Raw genomic sequence first — 18,976 nt, 5'->3', positions numbered from 1 at the left:
CGCCCAAGGTAGCAGACGCGGCCCCAAGGTCGGGCGCCGCGCGGACGCTCCTTTTTTCCGTTTCTTTTCGGCGACCGGCCGCCGCCGTCGTTCTTGCTGCGTATGCGAGGCACACTTTAGAAAGGTGACGCAGCTCGGAATTAATGGCCGAACGTGCCAAGTCACTGGCGATCGTTAGGAGACTCGCAGCCAGGAGTCGAGAGGTCGAGGCACCGGCCCTCTCTGGAAGACGATGGAGGGTCTCTTAGTAGATCGCGAAATAGAGGGGGAAATGATCGAAGGAATCCGCACACTTCCCGAGTCGAAATTTTGACCCTAGGTTGAACCTTGAATTTCAGGTACAACACGGGAATTAGGCGGAATGGCTGACTTAGCGAAAACAACGCCTTTAATCTTTGTCTCAGCAACGCGCAACGACTGTGTCTGGAGTCTGAAATTGAAGTCTTCCTGCTCGTGATTGACGACAAACTGCTATATAATAAAAAACGATGATAATTTAAACGAAGGTTTAGGATATAAAATATTTACCTAAAATTACAAAATAAGTCAGCCATATTAAGCTAAAGATGGCGAAAAGGTTCAATTTCAATCCTAATGACACAATTTACTGCTATTCTGACTCTGATGATGTCTATTTTCCGTTTCCACGTCAAATTCGATTTCAGATAGAAGATGGTATTAAAAAGGATCGATAGAATTAAAGATTCAAACGAGAAGTTAATAAATATCCTAAATTCGCGTCTCTCCTACCGACATGGCCATCGTCGTCGTCGTTTCGTTCTCGATTAAGCGCGAGGTCACGCGTATAAACGTAACGCCGACGTGCCGTCCGCCGATAGAACTCACGCAATCGTCGCGCGAGCGGGCAGAGCAAGTACGTGAAAAGACTGGCGAGAGCGGCGCGCGCTTCCAGTAATCGATGCCGTTGAAGAACGACAGGCTAAAGGGAGATCGATCTCCCCGGTAGAATTTTCTCAATTTCCCTAACTAACGAAATGTTTGTAAAGCTCGCACGGTTGAGAAATCTCCGCCGCGCGCGCTAAAGACCGCTCGAGAGGCGCGAGTGAAAGCGTCGCGCCGCAAGTTTCCTCACGTTCGTGCGGATGACTCCGAATAGCGATCGATCGATGATATTCATAACGAGATGCGAGACCACGAATCGGTTGCGTGTCGAAATTTTTCATGATGTCACCGATTTTTTTTACATCGCTCGAATTAAATATTACTCGTTTCGCCGATTATTTTTTCTCTCTCTCCCTCTCGAATAGGCATTTAACGCACGCGTAGATGAAGCCGCGAGAGAGCACTTTCCCATTTTCACTTGCCGTGAGGAGAGAAAAACGCATATTTTTAAAATCCGCACGCGGGAAATAGATTTAAAAATCGCGATCAAAATTTCATTTCGCCCGGCCGCCGGTATTCGCAGAACCATCCCGCTTATGACCGCTATAAAAATATAAAAAATTCACAGCACGAGCGTGCGTGACAGGCCCCGCCCGGCGAGGATGTCGTGCCTAAGCGTTCGTGTTTTTAACGATGCCACTCGTAACGAATCGAACGGGGCCGATACCGCTCTTGCGAAACAGAGCGAGAGCTAGCGAGGTTTCTGCAATTCGACCGGATAATGCTCGTTGTTATGAGAAGACGCTCTCCGCCCTCAGGTTACTACCTGCAGTGAGGACAGGCTGTATTGAAATGTAATCTTCTTTATATAATAAATAGGATTTTTGCCGGTAACATAATTGGCCGACGTCGCTCGTATAGTATGTTCTAAACGAACGAGTCGAACGGTCGGCGACGTCGTCCTCTCTGCGCTCCGACGAGAGCTCAAATCTGCCTTTTCGCAATCCCGACGATATGATTTCGTTCATCCGAAGAGACTCCCCTCTACTTCTTCTTCCCGACGAAACTCACAGAAACTCATCCGCGCCGGACACGCGCGGTGTCGCGTTCACCGGTGTCCGCGCGGGCTTCGCACCTGCCGGACGTTCCTTTCGCTCGATCGACCCTCGGCTGGTACTGCCGAAAATTTGCCTGACAATGAGATCGCGTTAGACGGCTTGTAAGCGACGGAAAATAGGTCGACGGCGTAGAAAAATCGTTAAAAAGAGAACAAGGGTGCTATTGGCGCCGTTAGGCTTTGTGTAAACCTCGAGCGAGCGCGCGTATACGGGCGTGTGTGTGTCTGTGAGCGTGAGATGACTCGTCACTGTCAATGTAAATCAAGCGCCCCCGACGTTGGCACTCTTCATTCCGTTTATTTTCGCTCGGTGTTTTCGCCAGACGCGCATAGACGCGTGCACGCACACATGTGTACGAGCACGTGGCTGTGCGCATCGTTCCTACTTTCTCTCTCTCTTTCCCACCGTCCTTTGCTTTCTTGTTTCCTCTCTCCCTCCCTTTTTTGCAAATTCGGCCTTATTGATTTCTACATCAAACGGCTTATTCTCTCTTTTTATCATCTCTCGTTCCGCTCGCGCCTCCCCGTCCCTCCCACCATCCGCCGCGTATTCTCTCGCAGAGAATCGTTGCATCTCCATGGAAACCGCAAATTAAGCGTGCGGCGCAGAGTAACGGCAGGTGAATCGGTCTCCAAAGGGTGAATCGGATTTTAAATTAAAAGCTCGCACGCTGGCTAACTTTTGCCGGCTTTAACTTAACTCAATGTGCTTGCCGAAAAGCTAGCCCTCTCTCTCTCTCTCTCTCTCTCTCTCACACTATTTCCTTTTCTCCTCTCATACCTTGTCGTTGCTTGGAATCTTGTTTAATGCGCATATTTTTCCCGTTCTTAACGTGATTCACTCTCAATTATCACATAATTGCAGTCTACGATGGATAGTTCTGTATTCATGCAAATTTACGGTACTATTTTGCAATTTGTTTAAAGACATCGTTCTCGATCTAACTCGGGTCTAACAATGAACGTTAATTACAATCGAAGACTCTTCTGCCCCGGGACAATGGACTGGGTCGTAATGAGTCTTCGTATACTCGCACACAGTCACAGCATAACACAAGTTAAGGAATAATTTCAAGATGAAATTGTAATTTTTACAATTGCACACTGTAATAAACAGATCATGTTTTGGCGTTTCATCATTTCGTTACTTTCGAATTTATTTGAATTAAGATCTATTAATGAATAAGTCGCGCTTCAATCCTACATTTGTCTTCAGCTCGAAAGGAGATCGATCGATGTCTCAGTGAATTGTAAAATTAATCGACTACATAAAGAAACGATCGAACCATCATCAGAAGCGGAACAGTCTCAGTTTTCGAATGCAATTTATCGCAGATCGCTGTGCACGTTTCTACGCGGAGTTACGAATGAGCGGATGGGACTGAGGCCGCTACGCCGCTTTGAGGCGAACGCGCCGCCTCGAGGTATGAAAAGTCCGGACAATAGACGCATTGCAAAGTACCGCGCGCGCGCGTGTAGCCGGTCGGCGGCAAAAGACCGTCTATGAAAAAGCTTCCAATTCTTTACAAGCCAATATTTCGGCGAAAAATCGACGTAGAAACACGATTCAACCGCCAATCTTCTCGGTTTGTCGCGCGCAACTTTCGCGCTAGTCGTATGTGCTCTTGTCATGACACGGGTTCACGGTATGTAATTAGAACACGTGGTACACATGCGACATATCGTTGTATAGAGACGCTAAAATACGTCTGGATATGGAAATAAAAAAAATATAGAAAGTTTTATCGTACGAAATGTGAAGTTTCGCGCATATTTTGATTGAAAAACTTCGCACACGTTTTTTCCGTGCCAACACAGTTGGAAAATATCATGCGATTATTATGATTATTATATATTTTTATTGCTAAAGTAATATTAAGTTGTGTTAAACATATGGAAAAGGTAATATCGAAAGTTTGAAAATAATGACTTAAGGAGATTTGTAAGGCAAAATGAGTTTGATAAGATTTTATAAATCTTGCACTACATTAAAATATTGTTGAACTGCTCGTGCAATTAGAGAAAGATCAGCCATTCTAGAGCTTAGACATTTAATAAACACTCAATGTATGAGTGTGTATTTATGCTTCTTAATGGGCTACTGAAAATACGACATTGCGACCTCTTTAAAAAATAAAGGAACCTATCGATTACATGTAATTTTTTTTCGAAACATACAAGACTTAGGAATTCACGAGCAATCTATATTGCCTTATTAATTCTGATTTTAGTAAACAAATTTAAACTTTAAACGGCCAAGATCGGGAAGATCTGGAGTACGTAAGAAAAAAAAGAACGGGATACTCTGGAAAAGTTTTGCCGAGGTAAGTGAAGCCTTTGTTATCCGGCGAACGTACGTAGAAAATTGTTTAAACAACCGCGTTCGTTCTATTTTCCTTACGGGAAATTTCACTAATTATGGCGTCGCCGCCGGGGCAAACTTTTTCCCAGGGAAAGCGCCGCTCCCGTGCGCGTACCTAAGTTTGAAATCGTTGAATTGACGTAACTTTGAAACTCGCTCGCGAGCAACCTCGTCACGACGCGTCACTCTTTTCTTTATGGAATAATTAGTGAAACTTTCGAAGCTCCCCTGCGCCCGACAGTGCATCCACCTTGTCATGTTTAGCCGACATGTACGTTTTTGCCACGTCGCGCGTCGCGCGTCTACGTGGTGTCTGTCTCTGAAAATCGGAGCGCGCCCGGCGCCGAGATATTTTTCGGCACAAAAATGCCGGGAAACGCTTCACGTCGGCCAGGACGAACGGGATAATAACGCGGGAGATGTGAGAATTTCCAAAATACAAACGACAGCGTTACGTTCGTTTTGACATGCGGACACGTAAGGGCGAATTATTTGCACGTGTGCGAAGAATTATCGCGAGGCGACGCGCAAAAAGGAGATAGAAAATAAGAGAGTGTTGAGCAATTTATATTCCTTAAAGGAACAGGCCAGCTCTCTCTCGAGGAAAAAATCGTTCATAGTCTCGCTGTTAATACGATACAAACGACGGGGCTGAATTATTTCGCGCGGCGTGGATCAAGCGGAAGCAACGTCGGGCGTGTGGAGTTTGCGCGGGGAAGAGGCAAGGAAAATATTATCGTCGCGAGACAACGTTCGCAGCGAAATAGAACGGCGAAAAACGCGGCGAGCCGGGCGATATCGGCCTCGTTCTTTCGCGCGCGAGTTGCACGCATTTTCGCGGGAGAGAAAGAAATGGAAAGAGACCGCGAAGGGGGCTTCTCTTTTTGTGCACGTTTACAAGCGGCGGCGGTGCATGCGAGGTAATTTTCCCTTTACACACAAACGCGAGCGCTCACTTATTCATGTCGGCGGACGATTAATTATACGGCGTATAATACGCAGAACGGTGATTAAAAATTAAAATATTGTAATAACTCCTAGAGCGCAATGAATGTCGACGGGAGCCGCGGTGCGTGCCTACTGCGTTATTCACGATACATTTGTACATGCAGTTAATACGGTTCGGTCATATTATGCTACCGGCTGCCGTGTATTTTAGCGAGATTAATGAGTCCAAAATATGGGAGTCATTAATATCAGATCGCAACGAGCGCCGCCGTCGCGTTACGGTTAAGCGATTTTTTTCCCCCCGTGACCCGTTCCTGGCATGTCCATAAATGTCATTACGCATTTAATAATAACGCGCGAACGCACTATCATTGTGATTTACCGCGCGCCGCTGCTGATGATCTGCTTATGCTTCCTATTTCGAATTGCACGTTTGAAACCTGATTATAATTCTAACCAGAACTTACATAAATTTCCCAACTAGAATCTATAATTATGTGGGGAAATCAGACTGCGGATTCCAATTGAATCCCGAGAAATTGGTCGAAAGAAATGTGAAGAAATCTCGGGTCACTCCGAGTCGAAATGTGAACTTTGCGTGAAGCTTTCGATTCTACAACATAGTTATAGGAACTAAGGTAAAAATGGATTCAATTGTAACGATACAATTTAGTCCTACGTTGATCCTGATGGTGCCTTAAATCCCCGTTTTCACCGTTTAATCAAGATATGTTGTTCAAGTTCCCTTCGTTATCGTTCTCCCCTGTCGTTCTCAACGCGGAGGAAATGCCGGAAAAATCGTGCGGGTGTGTGCATTCGATGCGTAAAAGCCGAATTCGCCCGCTGCCATTCGTCTCCCCTCCGGCGCGGCCGGAAAACCTCAGAAAACGCACATCGTTTGTGCGGAACCAGGAAGAGGTGGGAATCCTCGACCGTCAGGCGGCTCGGATCGATTAATTATTTAACGAAGCCCCTTCCCTTCCCGTTGCCCTCCTTCAGCTGCCTCCCCCCCTCCCGTTTCCTCCCCCGACAACAGCACTCCGCGCCGGTAGAGCGCTCTTTTTGGTCTACCGGTTGTTTAGCTCCGAAGCATCGCCCGCTCGTTCCGTCTATGTTTCCATCCCCTGCACAATCCACCCCCCTTCCCCACCCTCTGCCTTTCTCCTTCTGCTCGTCGATCTGCCCCGGCTCCATCGAGTCCCGGCCTGAAATTTCATCGGGAACGCGAGAATCGTAACTTCGATCGCGCGCGCAGCACTACCTCCCCCCCTCCCTCCCTCCCTCTGTCGAATGCGCGTGAGCACACGGAGGGTGTTGGTACAACGGATACCTACGTAATTACTTCCCCTTTGATGAGAAAACTCGCGATGTTACGTGCGCGCGGCTGAACGCCACGCGCGAGTGCCGAGTTAAGGACTCGATGAGGAATGAGAATAAGAGGACGAGTCGGGGAAGTGACACCAAAGCTGCGTGTCCCCCCGCACCTGTACGCGAGATTCTCGGGGGTCGTCGCGAAGATGCGCCCCTCACGTGCCGAGCTGGTCGAGCGTTGCGCAATCATTACCGCCCGGTAATTGTCCGGACACACTCTCTATGATTACGGGGATCATGCGATAATTGACGGGTACTTATGGTAATTGGCGATGAGCAGAGCGTGGCGTTATCGTACATTATTATGGTAATTGGCAAGTGTACGTATGTGCGTGAGTGCGCGCGACTGGCAAGCGGACGCGAAGCGTGGCTATGTGTTTCGACAAGCGAGAAAACGCGTCGAAAGTGTCGCAGGTCGAGGAAGAAATACAAAACGCGCGGGGGAGGAGGAGGGTCAAAAGATACGAAAAGTGGAAAGGAGTGATGCCACAGAGAGAGAGAGAGAGAGACAGAGAGAGGGAGGAAGGGAGGGAGACGCGCGGAGAAAGAGAGAACAGTCAAAGAAGGAGAGTGAAGAGCGGGGTGGCCGGGCGATAGGAACGGCAGGGGTGCGCAGGATGCACAGACGCACACAGTTAAATGGCTCGATGGCTGGTGGACGAGACGAGGGAGCACAAAGGCGGCGGATCGTTCTTTACGCCGTTAAAAGGCCCTCCTAAACGACCATGGCGAAAAGGTTCTTCTTCCTCGTCGTCGTAAACACCGTGTGGCGATCTCTCTCTCTCTCTCTCTCACCCTCTCTCGTTTTCTCGCCTTCTCTCTCTCCCGTTCTATTTTCTCTCCTCATCCCTTGCGCCATCCGGCTGCACGTCGCTCCAGTTCACTCGCACCCCTTCGTTGGCGAGAAAGAGTGTGTGTGTGTGTGTGTGTGTGTGTGAGAGAGTGAGAGAGAGAGAGAGATGGCTTTTCCAAAGCCACCCCGTCACCCACCGGGCTCGTCGACCGCCCCGTGAATTTCTTCGCATAGCGAGGAAACGGCTCCACCTACCACGGTGTCTTGTTTCCGGGGTGACGTCTTTTAGCAGAGTCAGCGACGAAGTTGAGAGGCCGCCTATACATATACCGATACACGCGCGATCATCTCTCTCTCTCTCTCTCTCTCTCTCTCTCGATCAAGTTGGACGCGGGCATTTCACAGAGGGTTTTCTCACTCCCGATTGCCGCGGAGATCGGGGTGCTCTCTCGTGCAGCCGATATATACTTTGAGGATATTTAAAGAGACCCGAAAGGGCGGGCGGGCGGATGTCGCGAGCACGACTATCGGTTAAACGAGCGTCACCCCTGGCCGCACCTCGTTACTCACCGCCGTACAACCCCATGCGTCCTCGTGGTCACCTTCTTTCCCCTCGCGCCTCCGTTCCCTCTTCCTCATATTTCCTTTGCCGGTTTACCGCCCGTACTGTTTACCACGGTATCATATTTACCGCGATTTATCCCCGGCGTTATCACGCCCGCGGTTTCATCCCCTTGGCGCGCGCCCGGCCGCCGGGAGCGCCGGAAGTGCGGTAACCGTGTGCTTTATGATTGCGATTCTTCTCGATTTTCTTCACGAGGTGCTTGTAATGCACGCGAAACAGCGGGATAAATCTGCTCCGGATTTCTTCCGAATCGCGCCCGATGAACACCGCCGTGCTAAATCATATCACCGGCGACTGGATGTTGTTGCTTCACGCGAATCTCGAGATGCGCGATCGCTTCCGGATTCACGTTCGCCGATTAGTCACCGTCGCGTCTCATCAAGTCACGGATAAATTTCGAGAGTGCGCGGCGAAGCGAACCGCGCGACCCGCTCCGTTTTTCGACGTCGGTCGTACGTCGTTTCCTCCTCCTCCTCCTCTTCCGGTGGGCGTGCGAGACAGAGAGATAGATAGAATGAGAAAGAGAGAGAGTGACGAGGGAATAATTAGGCCACCGAAAATACAGCAACTAATGGAGAGAAGCGACCGATCGATAGTTAATTATCACACGCAGACAGCTGGCCCGGAGAGCTGCCGCGGTGCAGGGTGCGACGGCATCATATTCCGATTTGTCTTTCGGAAATAGAAACTTTTTTTCGCCGCTGCCGAATTCATCGGCGGCTGTCCTCGGGGCAGGCCGGAATCGATTCGCAGTGTACGTGCGTTATTACACACATCGCCGCGGTAATTTAGTTCGGGGTTTCGGTATACGCTTAATACCTACTTTTACCGGCGGCGCGCGCATCGAGCATTTGATAATTATTCGGGCAGACCGGCTGAATAATTACACCTGTTTGTCCGTGGCATTTAATATAACAAATGTTATTTGATCCCGCGGTCCCATACTTGCGCGAGCGTATTTTATCGCGGACGCGCGTCCGATATCGCGCGAAACGACGCAGCAACAACAGCCGGAGCATTACCGTCATAAATTCGCAAAAATCCAAAACGCCCGTATATTTTAAAAAAATCGGTACTCGCGCGGGTTTGTTTTCGCGTCACCCCTCTGCACACCCTCACTGGTCGCTCGAGGGAGGGCGGGCGCGAATTTCTGCCGCAATGAATTTTTCACTTTGCGCATTTGCATGATGGCGATTGTACGTCAGAGATATTGTTTAGAGCGCACCCCCCCCCCTCCCCCCAAAGTCTCAACGATATAAATCTACAATCTAAGAAAATTGTTCAAAACGTGAGAAAAGGTAAAAAGTGGAAGAAACTTAACCCTTAGCGAACGAATGCCGCCATATTCGCGACATTATATTCGCGAATATGGCGGCATTCGTTCGCTAAGGGTTCACTATCTACTACAACAGTGGAGCAAAGAAATTGTACTCGATAATAAATAATTGACAATTGAAATACGTTTATGGACTTTAGATATAATTACTGGTGGGCTCACAAAATTGACAGTTAACTTCCTTGTGGTACAAGCAAGTACATCGCATTGTAGCTAAGACATGCACTTCGCATTAGCAACGTTGGAAATTATGGTTCGTAGGATACAGAAGAAAATTGATTTGAGACGTCGGGAAGAATAATGTTCACGCTTGATTTCGGATGTCAGGAAGAATAATGTTCACGCATCACTATTTTCCAGAGCTCAGGGAGACCGAGCGGAATGGCTGCCTCGTTGTTCCAGCATCTTCCATCCCCACTCCTTAAGCCAGTATAACCAAGCATGACACTGCAAATATCTTTCTTATTCAAAATACACCGTGGCGTAAAAATTCAGCAACCTTCCTCCATATCACCAAGAGGTAGCTTTTAACATTATTTTTCGATATTCAAGCGTTATTAGTTCCAATTTACCTGGCTTCTTTGACAATATCAATCACTCTCCAATCGATCTTTTTCTCACGCAATTATCGAAGTTTTCAACGAAACCATGCGGAAACGTTCTTTCGATAAGCGCAACGCGCTCGACGAAGCTCGACACCGCCGAATACTGTCGAGAGCTTTAGAGAATTGCGCACCCCGGGCATCCCGGATGCGCCACCGCCGCGACCACCTACCGACACCTCCGCGGAAAGCTTTAGGAGTTTCAAGTAACAAAACTCCGTTAACGGGCTAATAACGGGGCGGGACGATTGCCGAGTCGCATAATTCTGCCGCAATGCATATTTAACATCCTTTGAGCCCGCTGTGTTGCTGCTACCCGCGCAAGGAAATACGGTGCTCGGATAATACGCGTTTCGCCGCACCGCACGAGAGGGAGAGAGAAAGAGAGAGAGAGAGAGAGAGAAGAGGGAGGGCAGAGGTCGGCCCGGTCCTCATCCACCTCCACCCCCATCCTTCCATTGTTACCCAACCTGCGTTTCGCGCGATGCACGCGCGTGCATAATCGGCGTCACGCGCGGATAAATACGAATTAGCGAGATCGTATTTGTACATCGGCGCTTTTTCCGTTCGCGTTGCGATACGACGCGATATACAAGCCACGGCCAGTTCTTTCCCACGCATGTGCCGGCGCGAAGGGGAAGGCGATCGCATTTTTTCCATCCCTCTCATTTTCACCATTCTCACCACCGCCCGCCTCCTCCTTTTCTCCTCTCGCCGATCCTCTCGTAGCTCCATCGTGCAACCTGCCTAGCAGGTTTCTCGTCTCCCAGCCTGTTTGCCTCTCTTTCTCTCTTTCTCCTTGCATACACCCTCTCCTCGTCCTCCTCTGGTGGCGAATTTTCATGCGGCGGTGCGATATTAAAGCATCGTTTCCCTGGGATATTTGCGCGTCGCGAAACGCAGAAAATAGTTACGCGCGCGCGCGACTCTTTTTCTTCCGCGTCGCTCTCTCGCCGCTCCTTTAATGGAAAACGGAGGAGAACGGGTGGATAGACAATATTTATTATGCCCCGGAACTCGATCCTCCCTTCCCCCTCTTTGCGAGCGACACAACGTCAAACAAAAACGTAGCGCAGGATGGAGCTGCCGTGTTGTCTCGACGACGCGGGGCTCGCGATTGTAAAACTGGCCGAAGTAACGATAGCTCAAAGGCAAAAATGTAGCGCGCGGGATATTGCCGTGATCCCCCCGGCAACCCCGCGGAGACGGAAGTGTATCGACCGGATGCTCGGGCGGCGCGAAAAACTGGTCGAATTAACGTTGATACGCCACTAGCACGTATCTAACGTTGAATTACGGGAGGGGGGGGGTGGGGGGAGCAGGGCGAATTTTAGAGCGACATTTAGCAAACAATGAGAGCCCGATAAGGAATGTGCTCTCGTTCGGGGCGCGTAAATTTCCACTACCGTAACGATTATTCGTCGCGGCGTTATGGAAGCGCGTGCACCCGCGCTCGCTCGCGACATCGTCACCGAAAAAGCGAGGGTAGGGTTGGGGGAGGGGAGGGAGCATATTTTATTACACACGTTGGGGCTCACTAAACAGCGCTGGTCCGACCCGCGAGATATATATCGCGTTATTTAATATTATTTACAGTGAGCGTTTTCGGGCCGCGTAACATTAAAATCGCGCTTCACGCGCGACCGGCAGCAACGGACACGTGCGCGTAGCCCCTCGCATGTTTCGCGCGCGTCTGATTGCAAATCCCACATACGTACGGATATGCGTTGTCCCGGCTCGCGAATTAATCCGCGGCGTTTTGACGCATAAAGTTCGCCTCGTCGATGAGCCATTAATTAGCTTCCGCGGCACGGACGCAGCGGCGGCATCAAACAGGATGAATACGGATCCTGCCCGCCTTCCGTCGCGCGCATCAAATAGCGTGTTACTCCACGAGCGCGCCATCGCAACGTAAAATAATACATCCTACTAAGGATTCGCGACGTGATTACGGTCGAGTTTATCGCGCCGGCCGCGGGTTCGCTCGTGTGTTTTGCGCGCGGCTCTGCGAGAGGCTTGACTCTGATAATCTCGCGCTAATAGTCGCTTACAGCTGCTCGGATTCCCGCATCTCCGTTTCCTCCCCACGGTGAAGTTTTGTACTTGTGTTAAGATCGGTAGATCCTTGTTAAAATTCCGGCGTGGAATTCGTAACACAGCCGGGCGTTGCTTTCGATACATCGTGTTTATGTCACCTGAACATTTTGCGTCAAGTCGCTATTTAAAAATGTGTAAATGTTAAGACAACACTTGCAAGTATTAAAATAGCAGCAAAAGCCTTGACAATATTATATCGATAATATTGTGTCATATATGCGTTAACTTCCTCCTTGAACGTTTAACTCTACAGATTTCATTTCAATGCTATCCTGAAGCTACAAATGCTCTCGATATCTCGATTATTAAATTCGTATGAACGCTCTCAAAAATAGTTTGTGTCTATTTAAATGATGTATAAATGACTAAATACCTGCTTCGACAATATTACATTTGTTAATTTCTTTCTTGAACCTTTAATTCTACGACTTAAACATTTTAACGCCACCTTGAAAACAGTCTAATCTACCTCGAAAACCGGCAGAAACGGAATTTGCAGACATCGTCAGAATCAAAGTAGGTGAGCTATATTATTAGAATCGGAGATTCTCTTTTTTTCTTTCGCTGCCTTAGTTCTTACGATGTGGTAGAATTAAAGTGATTCAACACAGAACCAACGTTTCGACTCGTGTGTTTATTCTGAGATTCGCCTTAATCAAGAAATCGGCGCTCCTCCGAATATCCGGCCGATTATTTTCGATACACTCCGCGCTATTACGCGGTTCTGCCATTTCCGGCACAACTTCCGCCGCTCGTATTAGCGCGCTTTACTTTCATTCCAAAGAACCGGGCTCCCAAGGTTTCCCCAGACTTGACCCAGTCCCCGGCGCGAAACTTCGTCCATTCACGGCGCGGGCGGCGCAAAGTTTCGCGGGCTAAACACCTACGGACGAATGGGACCGGCGAAGTTTTGCGGTGGCGCGTCGACCGATACTTCACCGCGTTATTCACGATTCGTAGACACACGCTTGACGTGATCCGCGACGTTAGCCGGCGTCAACTCCGTCGGAATTAACGGGGAGGGCGCGCTAATGAATTTTGCGAGACGAGACGTGCCGTTTGAAAGCCATTTTTCGCCGAGCCAGCGAGCAAGCGAGCTCGCGAGGCCGGCTTTCTCCTATACTCCCCCGTCGAGAATCACCGGAAAGTTTATCGAGTGTTTGACGTGCCTGAAAATTCGACATTCGGCAAAGACGTACTCCCGCACGCGGCGGCCGTTTACGCAGCAACAAGCGAATTCCTCGGCGTTTCCCCGAGGAAACGCCGCGGATTTCGGCGAAAATCTCCCGACCGACGTATTAATATTCAGCGAGAACCTGCAATGTATATATATGTATATATATATATATATATATATATATATATATATATATACATAGGCGTCTCCGTCGGACGTGGCACATCTGGAACGCAAATACCGGCGGTATGCGTGTTCTGTACAGCGCGCGTGGCATTACGCGGTTTTCCCCCGGAGGAAAAAACAACGCGGCGTGTATAACATCGATTAAATGTTCCTCCGCATGAATGAAAGAGACTGTAAAAATTTGTTTCCTTCCGGGAACCACCTCGTGACGGAAGGACGAACGGTCGGCTGCATTTTCAAATGATTTAAATTTCAGATTGCTCAAATGACCGAGCCCCCGGAGGCAGCGCGACGCTTCTTTCAGCTCGCCGACCCTCTCTCGCCCCCTCCCCCTCTTCATCCTCCTGCACCGTCGCCTCTCACACGCGGGGTTCGTCAGGTAGGGAATAACAGTAGAACCTCGGTCGTACGAATGATTTTCTTTGATAATGTGAACGGAAATGTATGATTGAAAGAATAACAGAGCCGTTAATTCCACGGATTGGCTTCTGGCTGAATGAAAATATATCTCGGCGCTCTCTCTCACGAATACCGCAAATTCCCGACGTGATTACACACGTGTATCGACGGGCTCTCGGAATGCCAGGTCAGCGGTCGTGGAATAATGAACTGACTCGCGCTCTCGGAGCTCGATAAATTTGATTCGTGGCTCGTCGTCGGAAAAACTCCCGAATCGACGGAACGTGCGATTTCGGAGCGCCGTGACGCCGAGGTGTGTCTCGGGCTGCTGCAAACTCTACAGGATAATACGGCGGGTCCAGCAGGGTCTTCCCACCCTCTTCCCCCTTGCCCCGTCGTCGAGCTTTACGCTCTGTGCGATCATTAGAGGCGGTCTTCACAACTGAAGCTTGCTTTCACAGGCGGTGCGCGTGGCGGCGGTCGGAGCAGCAAGGTGTCGAAGCGGGCGAAGCCGCTCGACCCCGCCGAAGACGACTATTACTACGATGCCGATCCCGTAGACGAGAGGAACAATCCCACGAACGAGGCGCCGGCGGTACCGCCCGGATTCCTGAGCCCGTCTGTGCGGGAGTACCTCGATCTCGGTAAATCGATACCCGGTACGTAGACAAGATCATCTCGCGCAAACTTATCCCTTTGTGAGTGAGCGCCGCTTGTCGGCACAATCCGGCCGATGCAACAGCCCTCGCCTCCCTTCACCCGTCCCCCTTTTCTTTCACACCCTCCCCACTGTGTACAGAGCTTCTGGAATCTGTCTTTCTAACCTCTTTCTCTCCTCCGTTTATCAACCCTCCTTCCCCCGTTCTCACTTGTCACACCGCCTACCCCGTTCGTCTCTCCCGGACTTTCGTCGCTCTTTCGAGATCGAGCGGACGCGTGGGCGCCTGATCGATCGTGTTGCACATGGGGGATAAATATGAAAAGGGACTTCGCGGATGATTCAGGCCCGCCGAGAGACTCGAAAGAGAGAATAAGAAAATGGAGAAAACGAGCGATATGACGAAGCAAGCGGGCAAGTGGCGTGGTCGGTGCGTGGATTGACTCCGTCGATCGCGTCTTCCGTAAAACATTTCACGCTCGGCGGTGCCAGACTGTGAGAAATGCCGGGAACGCGGGAGGCACGCGTGGAATCGACCCTTTCTTTAAAACACCACCCGGAGTGACGTGTCCTGTTTCGCCCGGGAAGGACGAAAAATGCCGTCGAATCCGCGAGTGGTATGCAATTGCGCGTTAAGCCCGAAGAATCTAATATTCATTCATGGGATCATCATCTTCGGGAACGAGGCTCCGTACGCGGAGAGACCGGAGGGAGACACCATGGATCTTGGTCGTTTCGTGCTACGCTGATACAAGCGTGGTATACAAGGTGTCCCGGCGCGCGTCGACGGTAATTCAGGGGGTGCGACGGAAAAATAGAAATGCTTGATGATTTCTTCACTCAGAAATCGTCGATTGATTTCGGTTGCTTTCGCTGTTAATTTCGCGCCGACAAACGACGACGGATCGATCATCCCCCGTGCTGATCCATAAGCGAGTAAAATCGCGCCTAGAACTTGGAACGATTTCGCGGCATGTCCGTGAGAAAAAATCGACGCTCGTCGACGTAAGATCGGGCAGGAATCGATCGCGAGATCCGTGACATCCGGGAGTGAGGGTGGTACCGTTAGCCAGAGAACACCTCGTATAACTATTCCCCGGAGATGAAGCGGCGGGGCGACGCGTAGGCGCGTCGAGGAAGAGAAGGCAGGCTGCTGATGCGAATAAAACGTCAAGTCGGAGCGATACGCTTTGCCAGCTGTGATTATATAAGATTTGCTGGCCGCAAATTGATGGGATTTAAATCTAGACGAACGACGGCGACGACGAGCGCGCAATACCACAGCGTTCATGAACACCCTTCAACGGTAATCCCGCCGACAATAGACGCCGAAGGAATGAGAAGGGGCGGAGGATGCCGGGCGGAAGTATAAGGAAATACGTAGCCGCATACCTCGACGAGCAATAACTTATCTTCTATCCACTTCTTACCTTTCCCGCCTCGTTCCCGCAATCGCATAAAGCGGGCGTGCTCAAACCGAGGAACTCGTCGAATAGTGGTACGCCCGGGCGCGGCGCGGAGCTTCTCGCAATTTTACCGACATTCGTCGTACCTCCTCCGCGACTTTCCTCGCCGACCTCTTTTCAGACCGAAACAAGAAGGGACGTAATCGCCAGTTCGTTCCTTCGCACGCGCGTTCCCCTAACGTTTCCCCGAAAGCTCCATCATTCTCGGCGCGCTGATTTTTCTCCACCGCCTCGGGAAAAGTTTGTCGGCATCTGTAACGCGCTCTGACTGTCCCGTCGACTTCCCTTGATTGCACGAAACTTTAACTAATGATCGAATTAACAATGGTACGCGGTGAATAAATACAATTCCAGGCGCATGTACACGGGGAATGAGATTTATTCGGATTTAGTACACGTGTTCGTTTTACTTGGGATTGTTTAACATAAACAACATGATTTAATATCAAATATCATTTTGTTTGAGTGAAACTGTTGTTGTTTCACTACAGTCAAACCATGCGGTTTCATAGAAAAAAAAACAGCGTTATTTAGAGAAAATATTTCGTTTCCAGGAAAAAAATTTATTTGTATCATATGCCAAATATTGTCCCACCGAAACAAAAAGAATTATTTTCTTTTAATATTTTTCTAACGTAGTGTTATTTCTTTCAAATAATTTATTGCTTCTAACAATACAAAAGATATCTGTCATTTGACGTAAAAGATATTTATTGTTTGAGAAACTAAAAACAATCCTGTTTGTTGAATCAAACATTCGCTTGTTTGCTCCACTCCGAGAGAGAAATTTGTTTCAATTAAAGAAATTTCGTCAAACCCCCAAAAAAATCTTTCTCCGTGTATCTTTTACCTCGTTTCATTGGCGCTTCCTATCGGCCGTTCATTAAGCTACAATCAAATCTGAATTTGGATCGGCACGTTGTAAAAACGATCAGGAACGGCGTCGCGACTGTTAACACGGTGGAAAGCGCGGATTCGCCGTGCGAGTCAGAGCGATCCGGCTTCGTCAACAAGTCTCAGAGAGAATTAGGAGCTTTAACGGGTGAACTCCGTTTGAATTAAGCGGAAAACAGTGGGGGGTTTGTCGATAAGCGGCTTAAGAGGTCGCTTAGGACCTCGGGATTGTTCCGTGAACTTATCATTGTTCTATAGGCTGACTCTGTTCAAACTACCGCGACGATGTAACAATCAATCGCGGAAGCGAGACTCGCTCGGCCGAGAGAATCTCGCGAGAAATTCATCGTGACGATCGTCCTCCGAAGGGTAACGTTACATTGCCGCGTGACGTTAATGGTCTTAAATAAGTAACAAGCCGCCCGCACAAATGGGCCTCTGTCAATTAACGCGTCGCGTAAATTACGTGTAACGTACCGGTCTAGTATTTTCTCGTCGGTCTCTCTCTCTCTCTCTCTCTCTCTCTCTACCTCTCTGCTACCTTCTCCCTTATGCCGCGCACGCGGATCGAAAAGGGCGGTAGTCGCGACGCTTTCGGTTTTCAAAATCATTACTTTAAGGTAACTGCATTAGTAGCGTCGTAAATTCACGTCAGGACGGCTGAACGAGAAACGCTATTAATCTCGACTTCACCGGTGGATACAGCTTTCTTCCGGAAAGGCGCTCCTTTGTTTCGAGGGGAGAATTTACACTATAAATCATACGAAATAGATGCGCATCCGATAGACGCACCAATTAACAACTCCCCCTCCTCTCTCTTTCTCTCTTTCTCTCTCTCGTTTTTTGTTTCTCCTTTTAATGAATATACATGAGATAATCCGCGACGTGTATGCATTACGCGAGGCGAAAGCAGAGGTGGTCGCGCCGGCGCGCGCAGAATTTGCGTTCGAAAATTAAGAGAAAGCACACATACCGTGCACGAATCGCCAAAGCTCGCAGCGCCGAGCGCAGGCGGAACGCCAAGGACGGAATTAACGGCGCATTCCTAAGCGGAGCTTATTTTCGCGTTACCACGATGCCCTTATCGCCGTTTGAAAACGCGTGCGGTCGCGACGCATTAAGGAGGTTGTAAGGCTCAGTTTCGTATTTTCAGTAATGCGTCAAGGGGGACATTTAGTATTTCTCACGCGACTTACGTCCCTATATAGTTATTTCACTACCTAAATAATAAATGTTAATTTGAAACGAAATCGAGGTAACTGCATATATACACAATATTATAAATATTACCTTTGATTTTTCTTTATTAATGCTATGCTACGTTTATGCATCGTTTGATCTAATAGAGACGCACAGATAATAGAAAGAGATATACAAGTGTTTAAACACGTGTATATGTACGTATGTGCATGTGTATTTTGAGTATTATCATAAGTTATGAATTTTACACTTTCGCATTTTCAAAACAGAATAGTCAATAATTCGGAAATTTGTGTACAACGCCCGCATATTGTGACCTTTAATATTATAGCGGCTACATCCAAAATTAATTTTCAGTTTAAAAGGAGATATCAAAGATAGAAATGAAAACCAGCTAATCTCAAGGAACGCGTATAAAAAGTGTCAACTTCAATTATAGATATCTCAAGCTCTCGAATGGCCGATCTTTATCTAATTGCACGAGTTGGATAATATTTGATTGTGCACATAGTGAAAGCTTCATCGGATTCTTATCGAACTCAATTCGCCTTACAACCTCCTTGAGCGCGATTTATGTCATTTGGTCGTGTCCGTCCCCTTCCCTCTTCCTGAAGGCTTCCTTCATCGCAGACTCACGGCGCAATTTCGAACGCTGACCTATCGTAACGAGAGAGCGGGTGAGAGGAATCCGGCGATTTCCCTCGGACGCCCTTGCCGGAGGGCGACGCCGGCCGGCGCGCTTCTCTCCCTTTTTAGCCGATCGATCGTAAAATATTTGCAGCCTTCGCGTTCGGGGGGAAAATTCCTATAATGGAGTTTGCACATCGCGCCAACGGAGGGTAGCTACGTGTACGTAGGTAGGCAGGCAGGAAGATACGCAGGTGCGTAGAACGAAGAAGCTG

At 49.0% G+C, this 18,976-nt stretch overlaps 2 protein-coding genes across 4 annotated transcripts in view; one reads left to right on the top strand and one right to left on the bottom strand.

The window, feature by feature from the left end:
- The window catches only part of LOC106745947 (RING finger protein 17-like), a 170,070-nt gene that overhangs the window by 46,539 nt on the left and 104,555 nt on the right, over positions 1–18,976 (bottom strand). The gene's annotated exons all lie outside the window — the stretch shown is intronic.
- LOC106745951 overlaps positions 1–18,976 on the top strand; it is a 62,643-nt gene that overhangs the window by 33,432 nt on the left and 10,235 nt on the right. The window contains exon 2 of the mRNA XM_014622009.1: positions 14,318–14,515. Coding sequence (XP_014477495.1) covers positions 14,318–14,515 — 198 coding nt within the window. The remainder of the gene's footprint in view (positions 1–14,317; positions 14,516–18,976) is intronic.

The sequence above is a fragment of the Dinoponera quadriceps genome, unplaced genomic scaffold, assembly GCF_001313825.1.
Source record: "Dinoponera quadriceps isolate SergipeBrazil2010 unplaced genomic scaffold, ASM131382v1 scaffold1872, whole genome shotgun sequence".
NCBI lineage: Eukaryota > Metazoa > Arthropoda > Insecta > Hymenoptera > Formicidae > Dinoponera > Dinoponera quadriceps.
The sequence above is the reverse complement of the archived record's forward strand: the minus strand, read 5'-3'. Positions and strand labels throughout refer to the sequence as shown.